The following is a 21,758-nucleotide window of genomic DNA, read 5'->3' on the forward strand; positions in this document are numbered from 1 at the left end:
AGTCGTGTCCAACCCTTTGTGACCACATGGACTGCAGCACACCAGGCTTCCCTTTCCATTACCAACTCCTGGAGATTGCTCAAACTCATGTCCATCAAGTCGGTGATACCATCCAATCATCTCATCCTCTGTCGTCCCCTTCTCCTACCTTCAATCTTTCCCAGCATCAGGGTCTTTTTCAATGAGTCAGTTCTTCACATCAGTGGCCAAAGTACTGGCACCTTAGCTTCAGCATCAGTCCTTCCAATGAATATTCAGGATTGATTTCCTTTAGGATTGACTTGTTTGATCTTGCAGTCCAAGGGACTCTGAAGAGTCTTCTCCAACACCACAGTTCAAAAGCATCAATTCTTCGGCACTCAGCTTTCTTTATAGTCCAACTCCCACATCCATACATGACTACTGGAAAAACCATAGCTTTGACTAGACTGACCTTTGTAGGGAAAGTAATGTCTCTGCTTTTTAATATACTGTCTAGGTCTGTCATAGCTTTTCTTTCAAGGAGCAAGCGTCTTTTAATTTCATGTCTGCAGTGATTTTGGAGCCCAAGAAAATAAAGTCTCTCACTGTTTCCATTGTTTCCTCATCTATTTGACATCTATTTGACTGGATGCCATGATCTTAGTTTTTTGAGTTTTAAGCCAATTTTTTCACTCTCTTCTTTCACTTTCATCAAGAGGCTCTTCAGTTCCTCTTTGCTTTCTGCAGTAACAGTGGCGTCATCTGCATATCTGAGGTTATTGATATTTCTCCTAGCAGTCTTGATTCCAGCTTGTGCTTCTTCCAGCCCAGCATTTCTCATGATGTACTCTGCATATAAGTTAAATAAACAGGGTGACAGTTTGATATACAGCCTTGACATACTCCTTTCCCAATTTGGAACCAGTCCGTTGTTCCATGTTCAGTTCTAACTGTTGCTTCTTGACCTGCATACAAATTTCTCAGGAGGCAGGTAAGGTGGTCTGCTATTCCCATCTCTTTATAAGAATTTTCCACAGTTTGTTGTGATCCATACAAAGGCTTGGGTGTAATCAATAAAACAGATGTTTTTCTGGAACTCTCTTGCTTTTTCTATGATCCAGTGGATGTTGGCAATTTGGTATCTGGTTCCTCTGCCTTTTCTGAATCCAGCTTGAACGTCTGGAAGTTCTTTGTTCACGTACTGTTGAAGCCTGGCTTGGAGAATTTTAAGCATTACTTTGCTAGCTTGTGAGATGAGTGCAATTGTGTCATAGTTTGAACAGTCTTTGGCATTGCCTTTCTTTGGGATTGGAATGAAAACTGACCTTTTCTAGTCCTGTGGCCACTGCTGAGTTTTCCAAATTTGCTGGCATATTGAGAGCAGCACTTTAGCAGCAGCATCTTTTAGGATTTGAAATAGCTCAGCTGGAATTCCATCACCTCCACTAGCTTTGTTCGTAGTAATGATTCCTAAGGCCCACTTGACTTCACACTCCAGGATGTCTGGCTTTAGGTGAGTGATCACACCATCATGGTTATCTGAGTCATTAAGATCTTTTTTGTATAGTCCTTATGTGTATTGTCGCCACTTCTTAATATTTTCTGCTTCTGTTAGGTCCATACCATTTCTATCTTTTATTTTGCCCATCTTTGCATGAAATGTTACTTTGGTATCTCTAATTTTCTTGACGAGATCTCTAGTCTTTCCCATTCTATTGTTTGCCTCTATTTCTATTTCCTCAGCATTGATCGCTGAGGAAAGGTTTATCTTTCCTTGCTATTCTTTGGAACTCTGCATTCAAATGGGTATATCTTTCCTTTTCTCAGCTATTTGTAAGTCCTCCTCAGACAACCATTTTGCCTTTTTGCATTTCTTTTTCTTGGGGATGGTCTTGATCACTGCCTCCTGTACAATGTCACGAACCTTTGTCCATAGTTCTTCAGGCACTCTATCAGATCTAATCCCTTGAATCTATTTGTCACTTCCACTGTATAACTGTAAGGGATTTGATTTAGATCATACCTGAATGGTCTAGTAGTTTTCCCTACTTTCTTCAATTTAAGTCTGAATTTTGGAATAAGGAGTTCATGATCTGAGCCATAGTCAGCTCCCGGTCTTGTTTTTGCTGACTGTATAGAGCTTCTCCATCTTTTAAAAAAATTGTTATTTTCAGATTACAAACTACAAAGACCAAAATTCTAAAATGTTTAAGAAATTCCAAGATGTTAAGATAGTAGGTTCACTGGAAAATTGCAGTTGTTCTTTTAGATTATTAGAATTTCTCAGGGAACACAAGATTTTTGTATTTAGTCTGGCTTTTAACAAGTTTGAGAAAAATGTACTAAAACCTACCTTCCCTGATGGTGCAGCATGAAACTATGAATAAATTTTGGCTCTGAGTAACAAACTGAGGGTGCCTCTTGCTCAAATTATTCATGCCTGTTTGCTCATTTTACCTACAATATCTAAAACTAATGTCTCACATAAATGGTGGTGGTAGTTTAGTTGCTAAGTCGTGTCTGACTCTTGCGGCTCCAAATAGTCTGTTAAATGGGTTAGTGAGTTCCAACTCTGTAGTTGTAAATTTAGGTTCCGTGCTTTCAGTCATGTTTTTAGGAACTGATTTTATTTCCATTATTTGGAATCAGATAGATTTAAATTCTTAGAATTTATGTAAATAACTTGCCAAGGTCATGACTGAATCTAGATCTTTTTGACTATGTAGGTAGCTGGCACCTACTAGAAGCTCCAATATTTTCCTTTTCCTTTAACTACCTACATTTAATACAGTACTCCATTATTAGTTTACTTGTTTAGTACAGAGTGAGTTTTTATTCCTTAGTATTTTCAGTTAACACATAGGCATACTTATTTTGTACTTAGAGCACTTCTGAAAACTTTAAAGTGCAACGTCAAAGTTACTCAACAGAGTCCGATTTTAAAGGGGAAGCTGTTTCTGGAGCACTAAAGATAAGATCCTTAAATTATGATCAGAACAGGCCTGCCAGAGGCAATCAGGTGGACATCTAAGAGAGGGCAAAGGTGCCTAAGATCAAGGTAGGAGGTATTGTATCTATTTTCCTGTAACTGTGTAAATACTAAGCCGTGCTGCGTGTATGCTCAGTCACATCCGAATCTTTTCAACCCCATGGACTGTGGCCCACCAGGCTCCTCTGTCCATGGGATTCTCCAGGCAAGAATACTGGAGTGGGTTGCAATGCCCTACTCCAGGGGATCTTCCCAACCCAGGGATCAAACCTGCATCTCTACATCTCCTGCATTGGCAGGCAGGTTCTTTACCACTAATGCTACCTGAAAATGCAACAGGTACTAAACCACCCCTCTTCTTTTTTTTTTTTTATATTTTTTTTAAATAAATTTATTTATTTTAGTTGGGGGCTAATTACTTTACAATATTGTAGTAGTTTTTGCCATACATTGACATGAATCAGCCATGGGTTTACATGTGTTCCCCTTCCTGGACCCCCCATCTCATTCCCTCCCCATCTCATCCCTCTGGGTCATCCCATTGCCCCAGCCCTGAGCATTTGTCTCATGCATCAAACATGGAATGGTGTTCTGTTTCACATATGATAATATACATGTTTCAATGCTATTCTCCCAGATCGTCCCACCCTCACCTTCTCCCTCAGAGTCCATAAGACTGTTCTATGCATCTGTGTCTCTTATTCTGTCTCGCATATAGGGTTATCATTACCATCTTTCAAATTCCATATATATGCATTAGTATACTGTATTGGTGTTTTTCTTTCTGGCTTACTTCACTCTGTATTATGGGCTCGTTTCATCCATCTCAATAAAACCGATTCAAATGTATTTTTTTTAATGGCTGAGTAATATTCCATTGTGTATATGTACCACAGCTTCCTTATCCATTCGTCTGCTGATGGACATCTAGGTTGCTTCCATGTCCTGGCTATTGTAAACAGTGCTGTGATGAACATTGGGGTACACGCGTCTCTTTCAATTCTGGTTTCCTCGGTGTGTATGCCCAGCAGCGGGATTGCTAGGTCATATGGCAGTTCTATTCCCAGTTTTTTAAGGAATCTCCACACTGTTCTCCATAGTGGCTGTACTAGTTTGCATTCCCATCAACAGTGTAAGAGGGTTCCCTTTTCTCCACACCCTCTCCAGCATTTATTGCTTGCAGACTTTTGGATAGCAGCCATTCTGACTGGTGTGAAATGGTACCTCATTGTAAACCACCCCTCTTCTAAAGCTAATGCAGGAATAAAAAGATTAGGGCAATCCCCATTCATTAAGTGACCATGAGGTATCTTCTAGCTTCCAGAGCAGGAGTGGAAGGTCTTCCTTCCACGACAGCACAAGCTGGCTTCAGCCAGCCAGCCAGCTACTCCCTCTTCACACACGAGGCCTTTTCAACTGGCGACCTGCTACAACCCATCATTGTACACTGCTCCAGGGAACATGGAAGATGGTCAGGACCGGAGATTAGGACAAGCAGGGGATAATTTCAGAGACGAATTCCAGACCTTAGCCACCCCTTAGTATTTTGCAGGGAAGACAGAAACAACTTTAGCCTCAGGGAAATGCTGACAAGTAACAGACCCAGTTCTTATATCTACCATTTTGGCAGAAGCCAGGTCTTTATTCTTTAGCAACAGCAATTGGCAGGTGATACAATGCCATGGCTCAAAATCATTCAAAAGTGATGTACTAAAGACCAAATTCAGAGATTGAAAGGTGATTCAGAAGTATAAATATTTCTTATGAAAATTAAATTGTATAAAATTGTTCCATCACATATTTAATCAATTAATATGGTTATCATGAAAATGAAAAGACACACTGAAGACATAATTAAAACCAGAAGAAATCTGAAATCACGCTGCTGTACCACAAGGGGGCAATGTTTGAACACTAGTAATCTGGAGAGGTAGGAGGTGAGGCGGTCTGCTCTTTATTTTTTAATGCTGAGAGGGCTCCAGTCAGGGTCAGGAGAGGTGACTACCCTTTGCATTCTACAGGGGTTGGCACTAACTCTCTTTGTACTAGCAGGCATGACTGTCAGGGGACCAAGGTCAGAGAAAATACAACAGGAGAGGAAGCAGAGCAGCTGGTCTTCCCATAGTGGTCAGATGCCCCAGCTCTCACCTGAAAGTGCTGCTGAGGAGAGGGAGGGGTGGTAGTCGGAACCTCCACCTGGAATCTCTTTTGAGTACTATAGGGCAATGATTCTCAAATGTTATCAGGCATCAGAATCACCTGCAGGGCTTGTTAAAATAGACTGCTGGGCTCCAACCTCAATTTCCAATTCAGCAAGTCTAAAGTAGGTCTAAAACTTACATTTCAAGCTGTTTTTCAGGTGATGCTGCTGATCTGCAGATTGCACTTTGAGAACCACTGCTGTAGGTTTTTCTGGCTTTCTCTTAACCCTCTCCCATTCCAGCTTTCCTACCATCCACCTACTGCTTTCATTTCTACCAACCCTCCATTAGCTTCCTTTAGGAAAACTAAAGAAAAGACAAAACAGGGGTAAATGTTAAACTGTCTTAAAGATTCTTCTGGGGAAGGGTTTCAGCTCTCTACTACCCTGGTTGATGGGTGTTTCAGACGTAGACCTTACTCCAAATACATGCTGCTTCTCCCTTTACTGAACTGCCTGCCAACAGTTGGAAGGCAGTTCAATAAAGAGGAATAGATTCTTTTCCAATCATAAGATCTTGCTTTGAGTTTCATAAAAATTAGTTAGAACACAGGAGATACACACTACATTTGAGAAAAATTTCCCACCTCAGACTGTTTAAAAAATTACAGTAAAATATACAAAACATAAAATTTACCATAATTGATCATTTAAGTGTACAATTCCATGGCTTTAAGTACATTCACATTGTTGTGCAAGTTCCACCATCATTCATCTCCAGACCTTTTCATCTTCCCAAACTGAAACTCATATTCATTAAACAATAATTTCTCATCCCCCTCCTGTCAAACCAGCCCTTGACAACCAACATTCTATCCCTAGACTACTTTTTGACTCAGTTTGTCTTTTGACTTAATAAAAGAGAGTATCCACTGCTGACTAGTGGAACCGCTTCTTGCATATATGTGATTGAGTTTATTTTAAGAAAGGTAAATGGGATTGGAGGAAGAAAAGAGGTACAGACAACTGGATAAGGGTTTTCATACTGGGCCCCCTATCCACAGGCCTCAGCAGCCCTGCCATGGATCTGCCCGATTCTTTCGCATCAAGAAGTTGATCTTGCGAGCCATTTCCATGTTGTAGATCCGCCGGCAGGTTTCATAGCTTTCCCTCTGTCGCCGACGGCAAGGCTTCTCATAATACCGCCGTCGCTTTATGTCCTCAATGAGCCCATCCATGGTAAGGATTCTGTATAAAGACAGGCAATGAAGTTAGAGGCTTAGGCTCATTGTTATTCTTTTCCAGTTTCACAATGATCCAAAGTCAACTGACCAAACAATTGGTATCTGTAAAAATGATAGTGTGCAATAGTGACAATACAGCATTCATTGCCTACATATACAGGCCAGGCCCCAAATAGTAATATGTGGGGAAAAAAAAGGCAATTAATTATACAGTCCTTGTTCTTGGGGAGTTTATCATCATTATCATGTTCTCAACCGTTTTTATTTCCTACCACAACACACCTGAGAGATATGGCAGTGGCAGGGGGTCTCAACCATTTCAGAATCTTCAAATGGGGTAAGTCATTTGCAGTAGGAAAAAAAATAACTAGAGGTGATTCCTACCTGGTCCTTAAGAGGAGAATGTAGTTCTACCCCTACTGTGTTTAAGGGCTGATGCAGCTCAATTATGTACATTTGGGAAATCTCTGGGCCTACTTCATACAGGGAAAGAAGAGGCCCTTATCACACCAGTGATACAGATAGGAGCATCAAAATAAGAGCCTCAACCATGTTTTTGCCATGTACTACATGCTCCAACCACACATCTGACTACTCCCTGAACACACATTAATACCAAGTCTTTTTTTAAGTGTTCGTAACAGCTTTTTTTTTTAATACCAGGTCTTTACTCAAGGCTGCTTCCTCAGCCTAGAATGCCATCCGCAGCTCCAGACTGCCAACCTTCGAGATTTTCCACATTTTTTTTTTCTTGGGAGATTTTCCACATCTTTCTGATGCCAAATCCAGATACCATCTCTCCACACACCTTTCTCATCTCAGAGAGAAGATGGTTTGTTTTGTTGTACACCTGTTTAGAGATTATCTCATTTTGCCATTCTGTTAGTTATTTATACAGATGTCTCCCTCCTTAGACTGAAAATCTTTGAAGGTAGAAACTGTGTTTTATTCATCTTAATTTAGCTCAGTTTGTTTTTTTTTCCTGCCCACCTAACTACTTCAACAGTTCCTCTTGCTGGATTCATAACATGCATACCTCAAAATCACCTCTTTGTTCTCACTGAGCCAAGAAGACACAGGGGCTTATTCTATAACTTATCTTATCCCAAGGCTCCTGAGAGCTCTGGCTCCAATCTGCAATTTGTCCCTCCCTCTCAACCCATCATCAGCTGGTCCTGAGAAGTCTGGAGGTACCTGCTGCTACTGCCCTCCAATCTTGCATTGTTTACATGACCCCATTCCTGGCTACCCTTTCATTACACGTAAAAAGTTAGTCAGAAACACAATTGGAGATGGCTAAGTCAGTAAAGAATCCGCCTGCAATGTGGGAGACCTCGGTTCGATCCCTGGGTTGGGAATATCCCCTAGAGGAGGGCATGGCAAACCACTCCAGTATTCTTGCCTGGAGAATTCCCATGGACAGAGGAGCCTGTGGGCTGTAGTCCATGGGGTCACATAGAGTCAGACAGGACTGAACAACTAAGCACATAATTAAGAGGGGAGACAGAAGCAGGAAATAAAAATAAGAGAAACTACCTGCTCCTTCTGCTCAGTGGGAAACCCTATGTATTGCTGCTATGTTATACCAGAAGCCCAAGGTAACAATAATAGATTGAACATGAGCTTGAAAATATTTGAGCTTTGGGTACATTACAAATGTGAATAGACATGGGCACCACTGTCCTTTGGGATTTTAGACTCCTGCTGATTTGTAAGAGCAGTTTGTCTAGGTTTTAATGGCAGGGAGATGGGAGGCAAGGGAACTGCCTCAAACTCCCAGAGGTGGAAGGAGCAGCTAATTCAGATTCTATTGAAAACATAGTCATGCCCAGAAGTCATGTGGATCCAACACTCGAGTTGTACAGTAGAAAAGGAGGGCACCAAAGACTCAATACCTTTGCCCACAGAGGGTCTCCAATGCTAGCTTTCTTCCTCAACTTACCCGTAAATGTTGATATCGCTCCAGATTCTGACTGTAAATGTCCTCCTTTTTGGTTCCACATGATTCCTTTGAACTATAACATTGGCCTCAACCCCGATGCACAACAGAATCATCTCCTTAAGAGCCTTTAAAAAGTATTCATGCCTCGGTCTCATTCCTCAGAGATTCTGATTTAATTGGTCTACAGTGGGGTTATATACTGGGTATATTTTAAAAGACCCTGCAGGTAATTCTAATGTACAGCCATACTTGAGAACTAACCCAGACACTGCTGACTCTTAAATCGTTATCTCTAGTTCCAGTCTTAAGAGCTAGGCTGATGCTTCCAATTGCCTTAAACCTCACAAAAAACAAACTTATTATCACCAACTAAAATTCATTCTTCCTCCTCTATACTCTGTTAATGGCATCATCAGTTACTCAAGCTAAAATCTCATGTTCCTGGACTAGGACTTCTGTCCTTCCTACACCCACATTTACAGTATCTTATAAATTCTATAACCTGAAATAGTTCTTAGATCTCTTCCTTCTTTTTCTATGGCTACAGCTCTAATTATGATCCTTATCTTATACCTGTACTGAAATAATCACCTAATTGGTCATTTAATCAACAAGTATTTATGAAATATCAACTCTGTACCAGACACTGCATTAAATACTGAGGATAGAAAACAAACTTCAACATGGTTTCCTGCCTTTGTGGTCTAGTAAAGACAAAAGAATTACAATAGAGTGTGACAGATGCAAAGATAAGGGAAATAGTTATAGAAGCCCACAGGAGAGGACTTGAGGATAAGGTGGTTATGAAAGCTTCCTAAAGGATACTTTATTCGAATTGTGAAGGATAAACAGGTTGCCCTATTTCCATTCTCTTTTCCTACACCAATTATTGTCCTAAAACATAAATCAGAGCATGTCACTCTGATGTTAAAAAAAGAAAAATTGTTCCCAATAAATAAAATAGTCTAACCCAGTAGTTCCCACTTGTTTGCACATTAGAATCACCTAGGGATCTTTTAAAAATTCCAAACCCTAGGCCACACTCCAGGCCAATTAAATTACAAGTAGGGAGGAACATGAGCAGGGTTTGTTAAGTTCCCCTAGTAATTGCAAAGTGCACATAAATTTGGGAACCACTAGTCTAAGCTCAAAGCTCTAAACAATTGACCTTCATTCTCCCTCTCTCTCTAGCTTTATCTTTAATAACTTGCCCTAAAAAGCCTATCTAGTCATACTGAACTATGTGTTTACTCCAAACACATCACATACCTATTTTTTGCATTTGTTCACGATGCATGAATGATTCCTTTTTAAAAAACTTTTTAAAAAATTATTTATTTATTTATGGCTGTGCTGGGTCTTCGTTGCAGTGCTCAGGCTTTCTCTAGGTGTGGAAAGCAGGGGCCGCTCTCTAGTTGTAGTGTGTGGGTTTCTCATTGCAGTGGCTTCTCTTGTTGTGGAGTACAGGCTCTAGGGCTCGAGGCTTCAGTAGTTGTGGCATGTGGGCTCAACAGCTGTGGTGCAGGGGCTCAGTTGCCCCGAGGTATGTGGGATCCTCCCAGACCAGGGATCAAATCTGTGTTCCCTGCATTGCAAGGCAGACACCTAACCACTGGACCACCAGGGAAGCTCGATTCTTTTCTTTTTCTGTTGTATAAAATGCTATTTATTCTTCAAAGGCCCAACCAATGGGTAACAACATTTGTAAATTGATCCAGGAGAAATTAATCATGCCTTCCCTCTGTTCCCAAAGCACAGTGGTTCTCAAACTAAAGTTCAGACTCATGCAATAGCCACCTGGAAAACTTGTTAAAACACAGATTGTTGGGACTTTCCTGGTGGTCCGGTGGTTAAGAATCTGCCTGCCAATGCAGGGGACATAGGGTTCGATCCCTGGTCTGGGAAGCGGGGAAACTAAGCCTGTGAGCCACAACTACTGCAGCCTGCAAGTCCTAGAGCCCATGCTCTGCAACAAGGTAAGTCACCACAATGAGAAGCTGTGCACTGCACCTAGGGAGTGGCCCCCACATGCAGCAACAAACACCCAGTGCAGCCAAAAATAAAGAATTTTTTAAAATTAAAAAACCCTGCAGATCACTGTGTCACCTCCAGTTTTTGACTTCATACAGGTCTAAGGTGGGGCCCAAGAATTTGCATTTCTAACAAGCTCCCAGGTGATGTTGCAGCTGATGGTCCGGGGAGAACCAATGCCACAGCATACTGTTAAAACACTGTATTTGGACATGTTTGGTTTTTTAAGTTTTAAAATCTCCCTTACTGGGTTGTGTACTTTCTAAGGTTACAGATTAAGTCTTTCATTTTTGCATTTAATATAATACTTGGCAAAGAGCAAGTGTCAGTAAATGTATGACAAAAATGAATCCTCTAGGTCAGGGGTCCTTAACCCCTGGTCCAGTCCAAAGCCTGTTAGGAACTGGGCCTCATAGCAGATGAGCAATGGATGAGCAGGCAAAGATTCATCTGCCACTCCTCATTGCTTGATTTATCATCTGGCCCATCCCCCCACCCCAGTCTGTGGAAAAATTTTCCACAAAACTGGCCCCTGGGGCCAAACAGGTTGGGGACCACTGCTCTAGGTGACTAACAAATGTCCACAGCTCAAGGGATTAAGTTACTTTATAACAGACACAGTTCTTGGTAGTATTAGCTCAGAAGGCCACAACATTACCTTTACTAAAATGGCACGTTAGAGTTTAGATAGCATTTTCACATCCATGATCTGAATCATAATTCTATGAAACTGATTAAGCAGGTAACGTCATCTTTTTTTTTTTCTTGGCTACACTGTGTCGTGTTCGAGATCTTACCACTGGACTGCCAGGGAAGTCCCCAGCATCTCTTTATACATTAGAAAACTCAAGTTCAGTGAGGCTGACCCACCCAAGATCACAAAATGGAGCTAGAAGTAGAATTCAGGTCTTCAGTGCAGTGCTTTAAAACAGCAGTCTGCTTCTCTAATAAAAACCACTGAGGTTCAAAAGACATTACTGTGGTGTCCACAGGTAAAGAGAAAATAAGAGAGGAAAAAGCTGAGCGAGATTCCTTAATTAGAGTAAAAAGATGCAAGCCAAGAAGACATGGCACACTAAGGGAAAGGCATTGATCCAAACAACTAAGTATTTATTTCTGTCTAGGCCTTGTTTGGGCTTCCCTGGTGGCTCAGTGGTAAAGAATCCACTCATCAATGCAGGAGATGCGGGTTCAATCCCTGGTGTGGGAAGATACTCTGGAGAAGGAAATAGCAACCCACTCCAGTATTCTTGCCTGGGAAATCTCATGGACAGAGGAGCCTGGCAGGCTGCAGTCCATGGAGTCGCAAAGAGTCGGACATGACTAAGTGAGTAACACTACACTTTCGCATGAAAACAACAGAGACCCTAGATATGACTTCACCTAGGAAGAGGAGCCTATTGGAATGACAAGGACAGTTTAAAAGTACTATGAAAGAGAACTGCAAAAGGAAGAGTTTAGAAACATACTCAGGTATCCTACTGGAGTTTTGAAAGGGTTCTGAAACAGACACAAGTGATCATCTTATCAAGTAAATGCTTGTGTGGTCAGGCAGAAAAGAAAAACAAGAAAAAAGTATCAAAGAAATGTAAGAGTAGAGAAAGGGGAAAAAAAATGAAAAGATCGGTGCCCCCTAACATAATGATGGGGTTGCTAAATGGTATTCCTTGGATGGTTCTATTTCCAAAACACATACCAAATAAATTCCAAGGTGCCAGGTGAAGATTTCTTTCCTCACCCTGCACTTTCTAGTTATCCTGAAAATAGCACAGATTATCCTCAAATGTTCCAGAATCCCTACAGTAGAGGCATCTACTCATTTCTAATAACAAGAATGTAGGAAGAGCTTTGTAGAACTCATGAAGTAAACAGAAGTAATGAAGCTTCTGCTTCCACAGGTAGTTCAAGGACTAGCAGACCAAGAGGCTCACAGTAAACAGATCAGCCTGGAGTTTGGGTGCCTGGCAACATAACGCTGCAGGACAGTCAGCTACCAGTTTCAGTGAAATTCAACAGATTATGTAAAAGGAGCTAAGCTGCCTGAGCTGGGGGAATTTGAGGGTGGTAGACACACATCACTGCAGCCAGCCTATGTCAGGACCAGTGTGTACACAGGACGGCTCAATGGGCCCAGAAGCTCTCCTGCCAGGAATAAAAGGGGTCAACTGGGCACACTTATAGAGTACTTGACTTTCCTTACTTGGGGGCCAGCCAATCATGCAGGGCTTCCTAGCAACCCCCACTCTCCATCTCTTCATCTCAGGGCACCAACGAGGCCCCTTGGTTATATAACAAGCATTCTGTGGCGATCTCACTGGGCAGACACATAGGCTATTTCCTTTGTAAGACTATATTTGTGCTCTAAACATGCTAAGGCTTTAACCACCTTCCTTTCTTCTCATTTGCTGTCATACCTACTGCTGTAATTAAACTGCAGAACATGCAACTTATTATCAAAAATATGAGAGAAATAAGGAGAAACCGGAATTTAAGAGAGACATACAGAAAAGGTGGCTAAAGGACAAGAATACTGGAGTGGATTGCCATTTCCTCCTCCAGGAGGGCATTAGGAAGCATTACTACAAACAAAGCTAGTGGAGGTGATGGAATTCCAGCTGAGCTATTTAAAATCCTAAAAGGTGATGCTGTTAAAGTGCTGCACTCAATGTCCACAAATTTGGAAAAGACAGCAGTGGTCACAGGACTGGAAAAGGTCAGTTTTCATTCCAATCCCAAAAAGGGCAATGCCAAAGAATGTTCAAACTATTGTACAATTTCACATGCTAGCAAGGTAATGCTCAAAATCCTTCAAGCTAGGCTCCAGAAGTACATGAAACAAGAACTTCCAGATATACAAGCTGGGTTTTGAAGAGGCAAAGGAACCAGAGGTCAAATTGCCAACATTTGCTGGATCATAGAGAAACCAAAGGAATTCCAGAAAAGCATCTACTTCTGCTTCATTGACTATGTATGCTAAAGCCTTTGACCGTGTGGATCATAATGAACTGTGGAAAATTCTTAAAGAGATGGGAATACCAGACCACCTTACCTGTCTTATGAGAAACCTGCATTCGGGGTTAAGAAGCAATAGTTAGAGCCTTACATGGAACAACTGGCTGGTTCAAAATTGGGAAAGGAGTACGGCAAGGCTGTATACTGTTACCCTGTTTATTTAACTTATATTCAGAGTACACCATGCAAAATGCCAGGCTAGATGAAACACAAGCTGGAATCAAGATTGCCAGGAGAAATATCAACAACCTCAGATATGCAGATGACACCACTCTAATGGGAGAAAGTGAAGAACTATTAGAGCCTCTTGATGAAGGTGAAAGAGGGGACTGAAAAAGTTGGCTTAAAACTCAACATTCAAAAATCAAAGATTGTAGCATCTGGTCCTATCACTTCATGGCAAACAGAAAAGGAAAAATATGGAAGCAGTGACAGATTTTATTTTCTTGGGCTCTAAAATCATTGTGGATGGTGACTATAGCCATGAAATTAAGATGCCTGGCCCTTGGAAGGAAAGCTATGACAAACCTAGACAGGTATTAAAAAGCAAAGACATCACTTTGCCAACAAAAGTCTGACTAGTCAAAGCTATGGTTTTTCCAGTGGTCATGTACAATGTGAGAATTGGATAAAGAAGACAGAGTGCTGAAGAATTGATGTTTTTGAACTGTGGTGCTGGAGAAGACTCTTGAGAGTCCTTTGGAAAACAAGTAGATCAAACCAGTCAATCCTAAAGGAAATCAACCCTAACTATTCATTGGAAAGATTGATGCTGAAGCTCCAATACTTTGGTCACCTGATGTGAAGAACTGACCCATTGGAAAAGACCCTGATACTAGGAAAGACTTGAAGGCAAAAGGAAAAGAGGGCAGCAGGGGATAGACAGCATCACTGACTCAATGGATAAGAATTTGAGCAAACTCCAGGATACAGTGAATGAAAGGGAAGCCTGGTGTGTTACAGTCCATGGAGTTGTAAAGAGAGAGACACGGTTTACTGACTAAACAACAACAACAAAACTTATATAAATTCACCAAAATAAACCATACAGAAAAAAACTTACAGGGAGAGATAAGAAAAAGGATGAGGTAATCTGGAAGACTTTCCTTCACAAATTCATCATTTCATCTCACTAGCTAATTAGCTACAGAATCTGTAAAGATATTCACTTAGTGCTTCCAGTGGAAGGGCAGAGATCATTAGACATCTCAACCCTCCCACAGACATGCCACTTAAAGGTCTGAAATAGAAGAGTCTAGAATGAGCAGTTATAGAGAAACATGAAATAGGATTATCTTACTTGATCTGTTATCCTTTCAACTTAAGTGAAATAGCTTCTATGCAAGGATATGACCGGCATGTACAGACACCATAAGAGGTAAAGAGGCTGACTCTTTCAAAAGACATACAAATCATCTTGAGCCTGCAACTGCTTCTCAATCACACAGCTTCTGACAGCATCTTTGTCCTTACCTACTACGGTCTTCAGCCCTCCAGCCCTCCACACTTAGAACTCTCTGCTTTGCTAAGAAGTAGGTTCCCTTTCATTTATCTTCTCAATCCCCAAGAACCCCACATACATTTCAGTTCAGTTCAGTCGCTCAGTCGTGTCCGACTCTCTGCGACCCCATGAATCGCAGCACGCCAGGCCTCCCTGTCCATCACCAACTCCCGGAGTCTACCCAAACCCATGTTCATCGAGTCGGTGATGCATTCAACCATCTCATCCTCTGTCGTCCCCTTCTCCTCCCGCCCCCAATCCTACCCAGCATCAGGGTCTTTTCCAATGAGTCAACCCTTCGCATGAGGTGGCCAAAGTATTGGAGTTTCAGCTTCAACATCAGACCTTCCAATGAACACCCAGGATTGATCTCTTTTAGGATGGATTGATTGGATCTCCTTGCAGTCCAAGGGACTCTCAAGAGTATTCTCCAACACCACAGTTTGAAAGCATCAATTCTGCGGCACTCAGCTTTCTTCACCGTCCAACTCTCACATCCATACATGACCACTGGAAAAACCATAGCCTTGACTAGACGGACTTTTGTTGGCAAAGTAATGTCTCTGCTTTTAAATATGCTATCTAGGTTGGCCATAACCTTCCTTCCAAGGAGTAAGTGTCTTTTAATTTCATGGCTGCAGTCACCATCAGCAGTGATTTTGGAGCCCAAAAAAATAAAGTCTGACACTGTTTCCACTGTTTCCCCATCTATTTCCCATGAAGTGATGGGACCAGATGCCATGATCTTAGTTTTCTGAACGTTGAGCTTTAAGCCAACTTTTTCACTCTCCTCCTTCACCTTCATCAAGAGGATCTTTAGTTCTTCTTCACTTTCTGCCATAAGGGTGGTGTCATCCGCATATCTGAGGTTATTGTTATTTCTCCTGGCAATCTTGATTCCAGCTTGTGTTTCTTCCAGCCCAGCGTTTCTCATGATGTACTCTGCATATAAGTTAAATAAGGGGGGTGACAATATACAGCCTTGATGTACTCCTTTTCCTATTTGGAACCAGTCTGTTGTTCCATGTCCACTTCTAACTGTTGCTTCCTGACCTGCATACAGGTTTCTCAAGAGACAGGTCCGATGGTCTGGTATTCCCATCTCTTTCAGAATTTTCCACAGTTTATTGTGATCCACACAGTCAAAGGCTTTGGCATAGTCAATAAAGCAGAAATAGATGTTTTTTTTGGAACTCTCTTGCTTTTTCGATGATCCAGCGGATATTGGCAATTTGATCTCTGGTTCCTCTGCCTTTTCTAAAACCAGCTTGAACATCTGGAAGTTCACGGTTCACGTATTGCTGAATTCACCTACATTTAAACCTAATCATATAAGGATTCTTAACTGGAGAATGACTGCCATAGATCTCCCCATTTCCACAGAAGCTAGTAAGTAAGCTATAATGTGGAGCAAAGAACACTGCACTAGAAAAATGTGTGTTTTATACTCCTTTCAACCATTCAATAATTGTAACCCAAAGAATATAACTTAATCTTCCCAGCTTCTCTTATTTCTTTAATAAAGCAACCACCTTAGTGTCCTTAAGGCAGAAGATCAGCTCATGTATTATCTCTTTCATATAATTCAATTCAACAAGCATTTGTTTCTCCAAACTCTGCTTCACTGGGGAGAGAAAATGATAAATTAAAGTCAAAACCCTTAAAACTAGTGATAAGAGAAGATTAATGAACTATTTTCTTTAGAAAACATAACTTTATCAGGGATCAGCCCAGCATTCAAAACCTTTCAATACAGCTCCTCCACTTTAGCCAGTTTATTTCCATGTTTTTGCTTATGTTGTAACCTATTTTCTGAACCTGTAACACTCTTCCATCACTTGCTTGCTCCTTTATGATCCCAAATCTGAGTTCACCTTTTCCATTAGCCTTGTCCCACACCAATCTCTTGCTCAGCTTTCCATGTATCATGTACTATATTCTTGCTCACTAGCAATTTTATAACTTGGTTTTCCCTTTGGGCTCTTTCCTAAAGTCTTGGATAGAATTCAGGTTCATCATCAAAGGAATGATTGTGGATGAGTACGCCTCACACTGTTAGGATTGGGGAAGAACTTCATTTTTAAGACAGTAAACTGAGGGACTGAGAAGTTCCAAGACTGTGAACACCTGGGCTGGCACTGGTTAGAAACAATCTCACTTTGCCGTCAAAGGTCCATATAGTCAAAGCTATGGTTTTTCCAGTAGTCATGTAAGGATGTGAGAGTAGGGCCATAAAGAAGGTTGAGCGCTGAAGAACAGATGCTTTTGAATTCTACTGGAGAAGACTCTTGAGTGTCCCTTGGACAGCAAGGAGATCAAACCAGTCAATCCTAAAGGAAATCAATCCTGAATATTCATTGGAAGGACTTATGCTGAAGCTGAAACTCCAATACTTTGGCCACCTGAGGCAAAGAGCCGACTCACTGGGAAGACTTCCCAATGATGTTGGGAAGACTGAGGGTAGGAGGAGAAGGGGGTGACAGAGAATGAAATGGTTGGATGGCATCACCGAATCAATGGACATGAGTTTGAGCAAACTCCAGGAGACAGTGAAGGTCAGGGAAGCCTGGCATGCTGCAGTCCATGGGGTCGCAAAGAGTCAGGCACGACTGAGCGACTGATCGACAACAAATGACAGAGGGAGGGATAGAATAACCACAGCACTTCTCAAGAGAGTTGGCCTAGTCGTGATTCTGGTCCCCAACCAGTTACCTGTTTAGAGTCCTGTATGCACCTTCCACGTTCCCTTCTTGTACCATCACAGTCCTGGCAATGAACTTCAGATGTTTTGCCATGACCTTGGATTTAAGTCTTCAATCTGCAGGACCTAAAGTACGATGGAAAAAGGGGAAGTAAAGTATAGAGACCAGCCAAGAAAGAGAAACAATAGAATACAGAACCGCGTGGCTTATTTAGGGTCTGGAAATGCAACGGGCTCAGAACAGGAGACTGGGACCCGTGCAAGACCTCATATCCTGGAAGGTACACGTGACTCGTTATCAAGATTCCCCCGCTCTCTTTGCCAATACAAACCCCGCCACAGGGAAGAAAGGAGACAGTAGCAGGGTGTACCCACGGAGATTTATTTGGCCGGGCACGGAAGAACCGGGACGCGCCGCGGGCGCCCCCTCCCCCTCCTAATTACCGCAAAAGTTCCCAGGATGGTTTGGGGCGGGAATCTGGCACAGTCTCTCTGTGCTTAGGAAGGGGAGCAACCGCGCGGAATCTCTCCCTCCCGCCGCACCCGCCTTATTTTCACCTCCCAGCAGGAACCCCTCACCCCTTAGCACCCGGCCAATTAGAAGCCCGCCCCAACAGGAAGCGGAAGTTGCGTCATCGCATGGGGACAACGAAGCCGAAAAGGAAGAGACGCTACGTAGAAACCATGGCAACCTTCTGGCTGGAGTAGGGGTTTTTCGGTTCCGTCAGCTACTGCCAACCCCCGGGCCAGCACTCTACAGCTGGCAAAGCAAAGTACTTGTTGCCTTAAATTGTCCCAAAACAGATTCTTCGCTTTCTCGCGGAGTCACGGTCCTTTGGCCTCTGAGGTCAGCCCGATTCTGTACCCTTTAATCCTATTAAATCTTTTTTTCCCCTTCCAGTTGAAGTAGAGTTGATTTAAAATATTGTGCCAATCTCTGCTGTAATCCTATTAAATCTTAGATATTTAATCTATTTCTTTTTCCAGACAGAAAATGAGAGAAATAGGCGAAGCTTCCTGAGCATGGTTCCTGTTTTCACAAAGGACACAGATTCTTTGAGAGCTGCTCTCAGGCTGGAAGGGGCTTCCATGGTGGCTCAGTGGTAAAGAATCCACCTGCCAATGCAGGAGACCCGAATTCGATCCCTGGGTGGGGAAGATCCTCTGGAGAAGGAAATGGCAACCCACTCCAGTATCCTTTACTGGGAAATCCCATGGACAGAGGAGCCTGGCGCACTACTACCTACAGTCCATGGGCGGGAGGGCAGGGCGGGCGGGGGGGGGGGTTGGTCACAAAAGAATAGGTCACAAAAGAATAGGACACAACGTAGCGAACTCTGGATGGAAAACAGCTTTACACCCAAAAAACTAAGGGCAAGAAATGAAATAACATACTGTCAGTTTCCTATATCACCATCTCCCTAGACATTTCACTAAATAAAGTGGAATCACTAAAGAATCGGAAAACTCATCTACAGGATTTAGAATCAAAGACTCTTAGGCCAGCTTCTATCCCATTTGTTTCCTAGTGAGACTTAGTAGAAATAACTTTTTTTTTTTTTTTTACTTTTTCCTCATTGTGGAATCAGCTTTCCTTTTATTCATATGTTACATCTACATATATCTTATTTTATGGGTATTCATATAAGTTCAGATCTACTGGAAATGGCTACTGGCAAACAGTAAGGAAAGGCTCAGAAGAAGAAAGCATGTCAACCAGGTACTTGTGCAATACCGTTCTTTGGGTAACTCCCCTGAAACACACAGGAACATACACACAGACAGATGCATCCTCATCAGTTATGCTAATAGGACTCACACAAAAACTGAAGCCTGCCTTAAAGTAAGCCAGGTTCAAAGTAACCAAAATAGAGTTATTCTGAGACATGATTAAGCTTATCAACAAACTTTTATGGAATGCCTACTTTGTGTCATTCCACTACCTCTTATTTATTTATTTATTATTATTTTTGGTTGGCTTCCCTGATAGCTCAGTTGGTAAAGAATCCACCTGCAATGCAGGAGACCTCAGTTCCATTCCTGGGTTGGGAAGATCCCCTGTAGAAAGGAAAGGCTACCCACTCCAGTATTCTGGCCTAGAGAATTCCATGAGTTGGACACGACTGAGCGACTTTCACATCACATTCACATTCTTGATTGTGCTATGTCTTTGTTCTTGCGTGTAGGTTTGCTCTAGTTGCAGTGAGCAAGAGTCACTCTTCATTGTGGTGCTTGGGCTTCTCATTGCGGTGGCCTCCCCTGATGCAGAGCACAGGCTCCAGGAGCGTGAGCTTTAGTAGTTGCAGCACAAGGGCTCATTAGTTGTGACTTTCCAGCCCTAGAGTGTTCAGGGTTCAGTGTTTGTGGCAGGCAGGCTTAGTTGCTCTGCAGCATATGGAATCTTCCCTGACCAGGGATCGAACCCTTGTCCCTTGCATTGGCAGGCAGATTCTTATCCACTATACCACCTGGGAAGTTCCTCCACTGCCTCTTGAACTACTAAAACTTAGTAAGTGTCCAAAAAGATAAATAGTACAACAAGGTAGCGTATGATGAATGCAAAATAAATTATATAGCCAGCAGCATAATATAGTAGAAAAACACTGGATTGGAAGTCAGGTGATCTGGATTCTATCAAAATTCTGATACTCATCAGGCATATGACCTTGAACAAGTCACTTAAATCAGTAGTCTGCAAAGTACTGCCTACAGGTCAAATCCAGCCCCATTCTTGTTTTTGTAAATAAACTTTATTGGGACTTCCCTGGTGGTCAACTGGTTAAGAATCCTTCTGCCAATGTAGGGAACAGGGGTTCGATCCCTGGTCTGGGAAGATTCCACATGCCTTGGAATAACTAAGGCCATGTGCCACAACTACTGAGCCTGAGCACTCAGAGCCCGTGTTCCCCAACAAGAGAAGCCACCGACATGAGAAGGCTGTGTACTGCAATGAAGAGCAACCCCCACTTGCCTCAACTAGAGAAAGCCTGCTCACATCAACGAAGACCCAGACAGCCAAAAACAAATCAATTAAAAATTAAAAAAAACTTTTTGGAACACAATTCTGCTGTTTGTTTATATATTAGGTATGACTGTTTGGGCTACAATGACAGAGTTGGGTAGTTGCAGCAAGATGTATGGCCCACAAAGCATATATCTTGCTTTGCTGACCGCTTATTTAAACTCTCAGTCTGTTTCCTCATTTGTAAAATTGAACTAATATGTGCCTTCAATCACACAAAATTTGTCATGGGAATCAAAAGGGATAACACAGAAAAATATTTTGAAAGAAAGGAAGAGGAAAAGTAGCGTTTTTGAGAACCTTATATCAGGGTATTAGATACCAAACCTTGTACTAGGCAGTTTATGTACCTCCTTTCATTTGATGGAGTAAAGGGCCAAAGCCTAAGCATATAGATCATGTTTAATGGGGCAAACAATTGGGAGGACTCGAGTTAGTCACTGAAAGAAGCGGAGGACTTAGTTAAAAGAGGGTGGAAAGGCTGGGCAAGGTGAGTGGCATGAGCAAGAGTTTAGAGGCAAAAAGGCTTACAGTTTCTGGGCGCAAGTATCAACAAAACAGCCTGGAACAGAGGGATCATGCAAGGGAGCAGAGAGAGAAACAGAGACCTTGACTAAATGTTTTGGACTTTCTTCTTAAAATATCAGAGAGCCATTGAATAGGAAATGACATGCAAAGCATTGTTTCAGGAAAATTAATCTGTTTATAAGTGAGAAGGGACTAGAGGTAAGAGAAGCTATTGCTATAGTCAAGGTTTAGACCAAAGAGGTGGTGATGGAATGGAAAGGAAGAAACAGATTTTAAGAGCCATTCCAAATATAGAATAAAAAGGATTTGGTGACTAAGTAGCACCAAATTTTAAACTTAGTTATCTAGAAAAATGATGGTACTGTAGGTAGCATTAACAGAAGAAAAAGGGGCTGTAAAAAGGCAGAACAGGAAGAATACTAATTTGATTGGTCAACACTAGAAAAGGCATCACACTGGAAAACAAGAGTCCTGTATGACACATTGTGTTGTCTTACACAAGCTACCTAAGTGTCTTCATCTATAAAATGGAGTTGAATTAATTACAAATAGTACCCTCTTGGGGTTTCTCTGATGGCTCAGAGGTAAAGAATCTGCCTGCCAATGCAGCAGATATGGGTTCAGTCCCTGGGTTGGGAAGATCCTCTGGAGGAAGAAATGGGAACCCACTCCAGTATTCTTGCCTGG

At 42.0% G+C, this 21,758-nt stretch overlaps 1 protein-coding gene and 1 long non-coding RNA gene across 7 annotated transcripts; one reads left to right on the plus strand and one right to left on the minus strand.

Annotated features, from left to right (window-relative positions):
• Nucleotides 1-4,559: 4,559 nt before the first annotated feature.
• Nucleotides 4,560-18,779, minus strand: MRPS21 (mitochondrial ribosomal protein S21). Of its 6 annotated transcripts, none has more exons than XM_081487831.1 (3): nucleotides 18,214-18,779; nucleotides 17,533-17,647; nucleotides 4,560-6,338 (listed from the first exon to the last, which is right to left on the minus strand). In XM_081487831.1, exons 2-3 carry the CDS (start codon nucleotides 17,613-17,615, stop codon nucleotides 6,158-6,160), a joined length of 264 nt encoding a protein of 87 aa, XP_081343957.1. In that variant the 5' UTR covers nucleotides 17,616-17,647; nucleotides 18,214-18,779; the 3' UTR covers nucleotides 4,560-6,157. The 6 variants fall into 6 exon arrangements, with proteins under 6 accessions (XP_081343957.1, XP_081343954.1, XP_081343956.1 ...); XM_081487828.1 differs by lacking the exon at nucleotides 18,214-18,779 and adding an exon at nucleotides 18,101-18,128; XM_081487830.1 differs by lacking the exon at nucleotides 18,214-18,779 and adding an exon at nucleotides 18,080-18,128.
• Nucleotides 18,159-20,583, plus strand: LOC145505504 (uncharacterized). The gene is made up of 3 exons (XR_014053076.1): nucleotides 18,159-18,368; nucleotides 18,509-18,624; nucleotides 19,708-20,583. It is a non-coding gene; the product is annotated as an uncharacterized LOC145505504 (long non-coding RNA).
• The last annotated feature ends 1,175 nt before the right edge of the window (nucleotides 20,584-21,758 follow it).

The sequence above is a fragment of the Giraffa tippelskirchi genome, chromosome 5 (genome assembly GCF_054371585.1).
Source record: "Giraffa tippelskirchi isolate mGirTip1 chromosome 5, T2T-mGirTip1v1.2.pri, whole genome shotgun sequence".
Classification (NCBI taxonomy): Eukaryota; Metazoa; Chordata; class Mammalia; order Artiodactyla; family Giraffidae; genus Giraffa; species Giraffa tippelskirchi.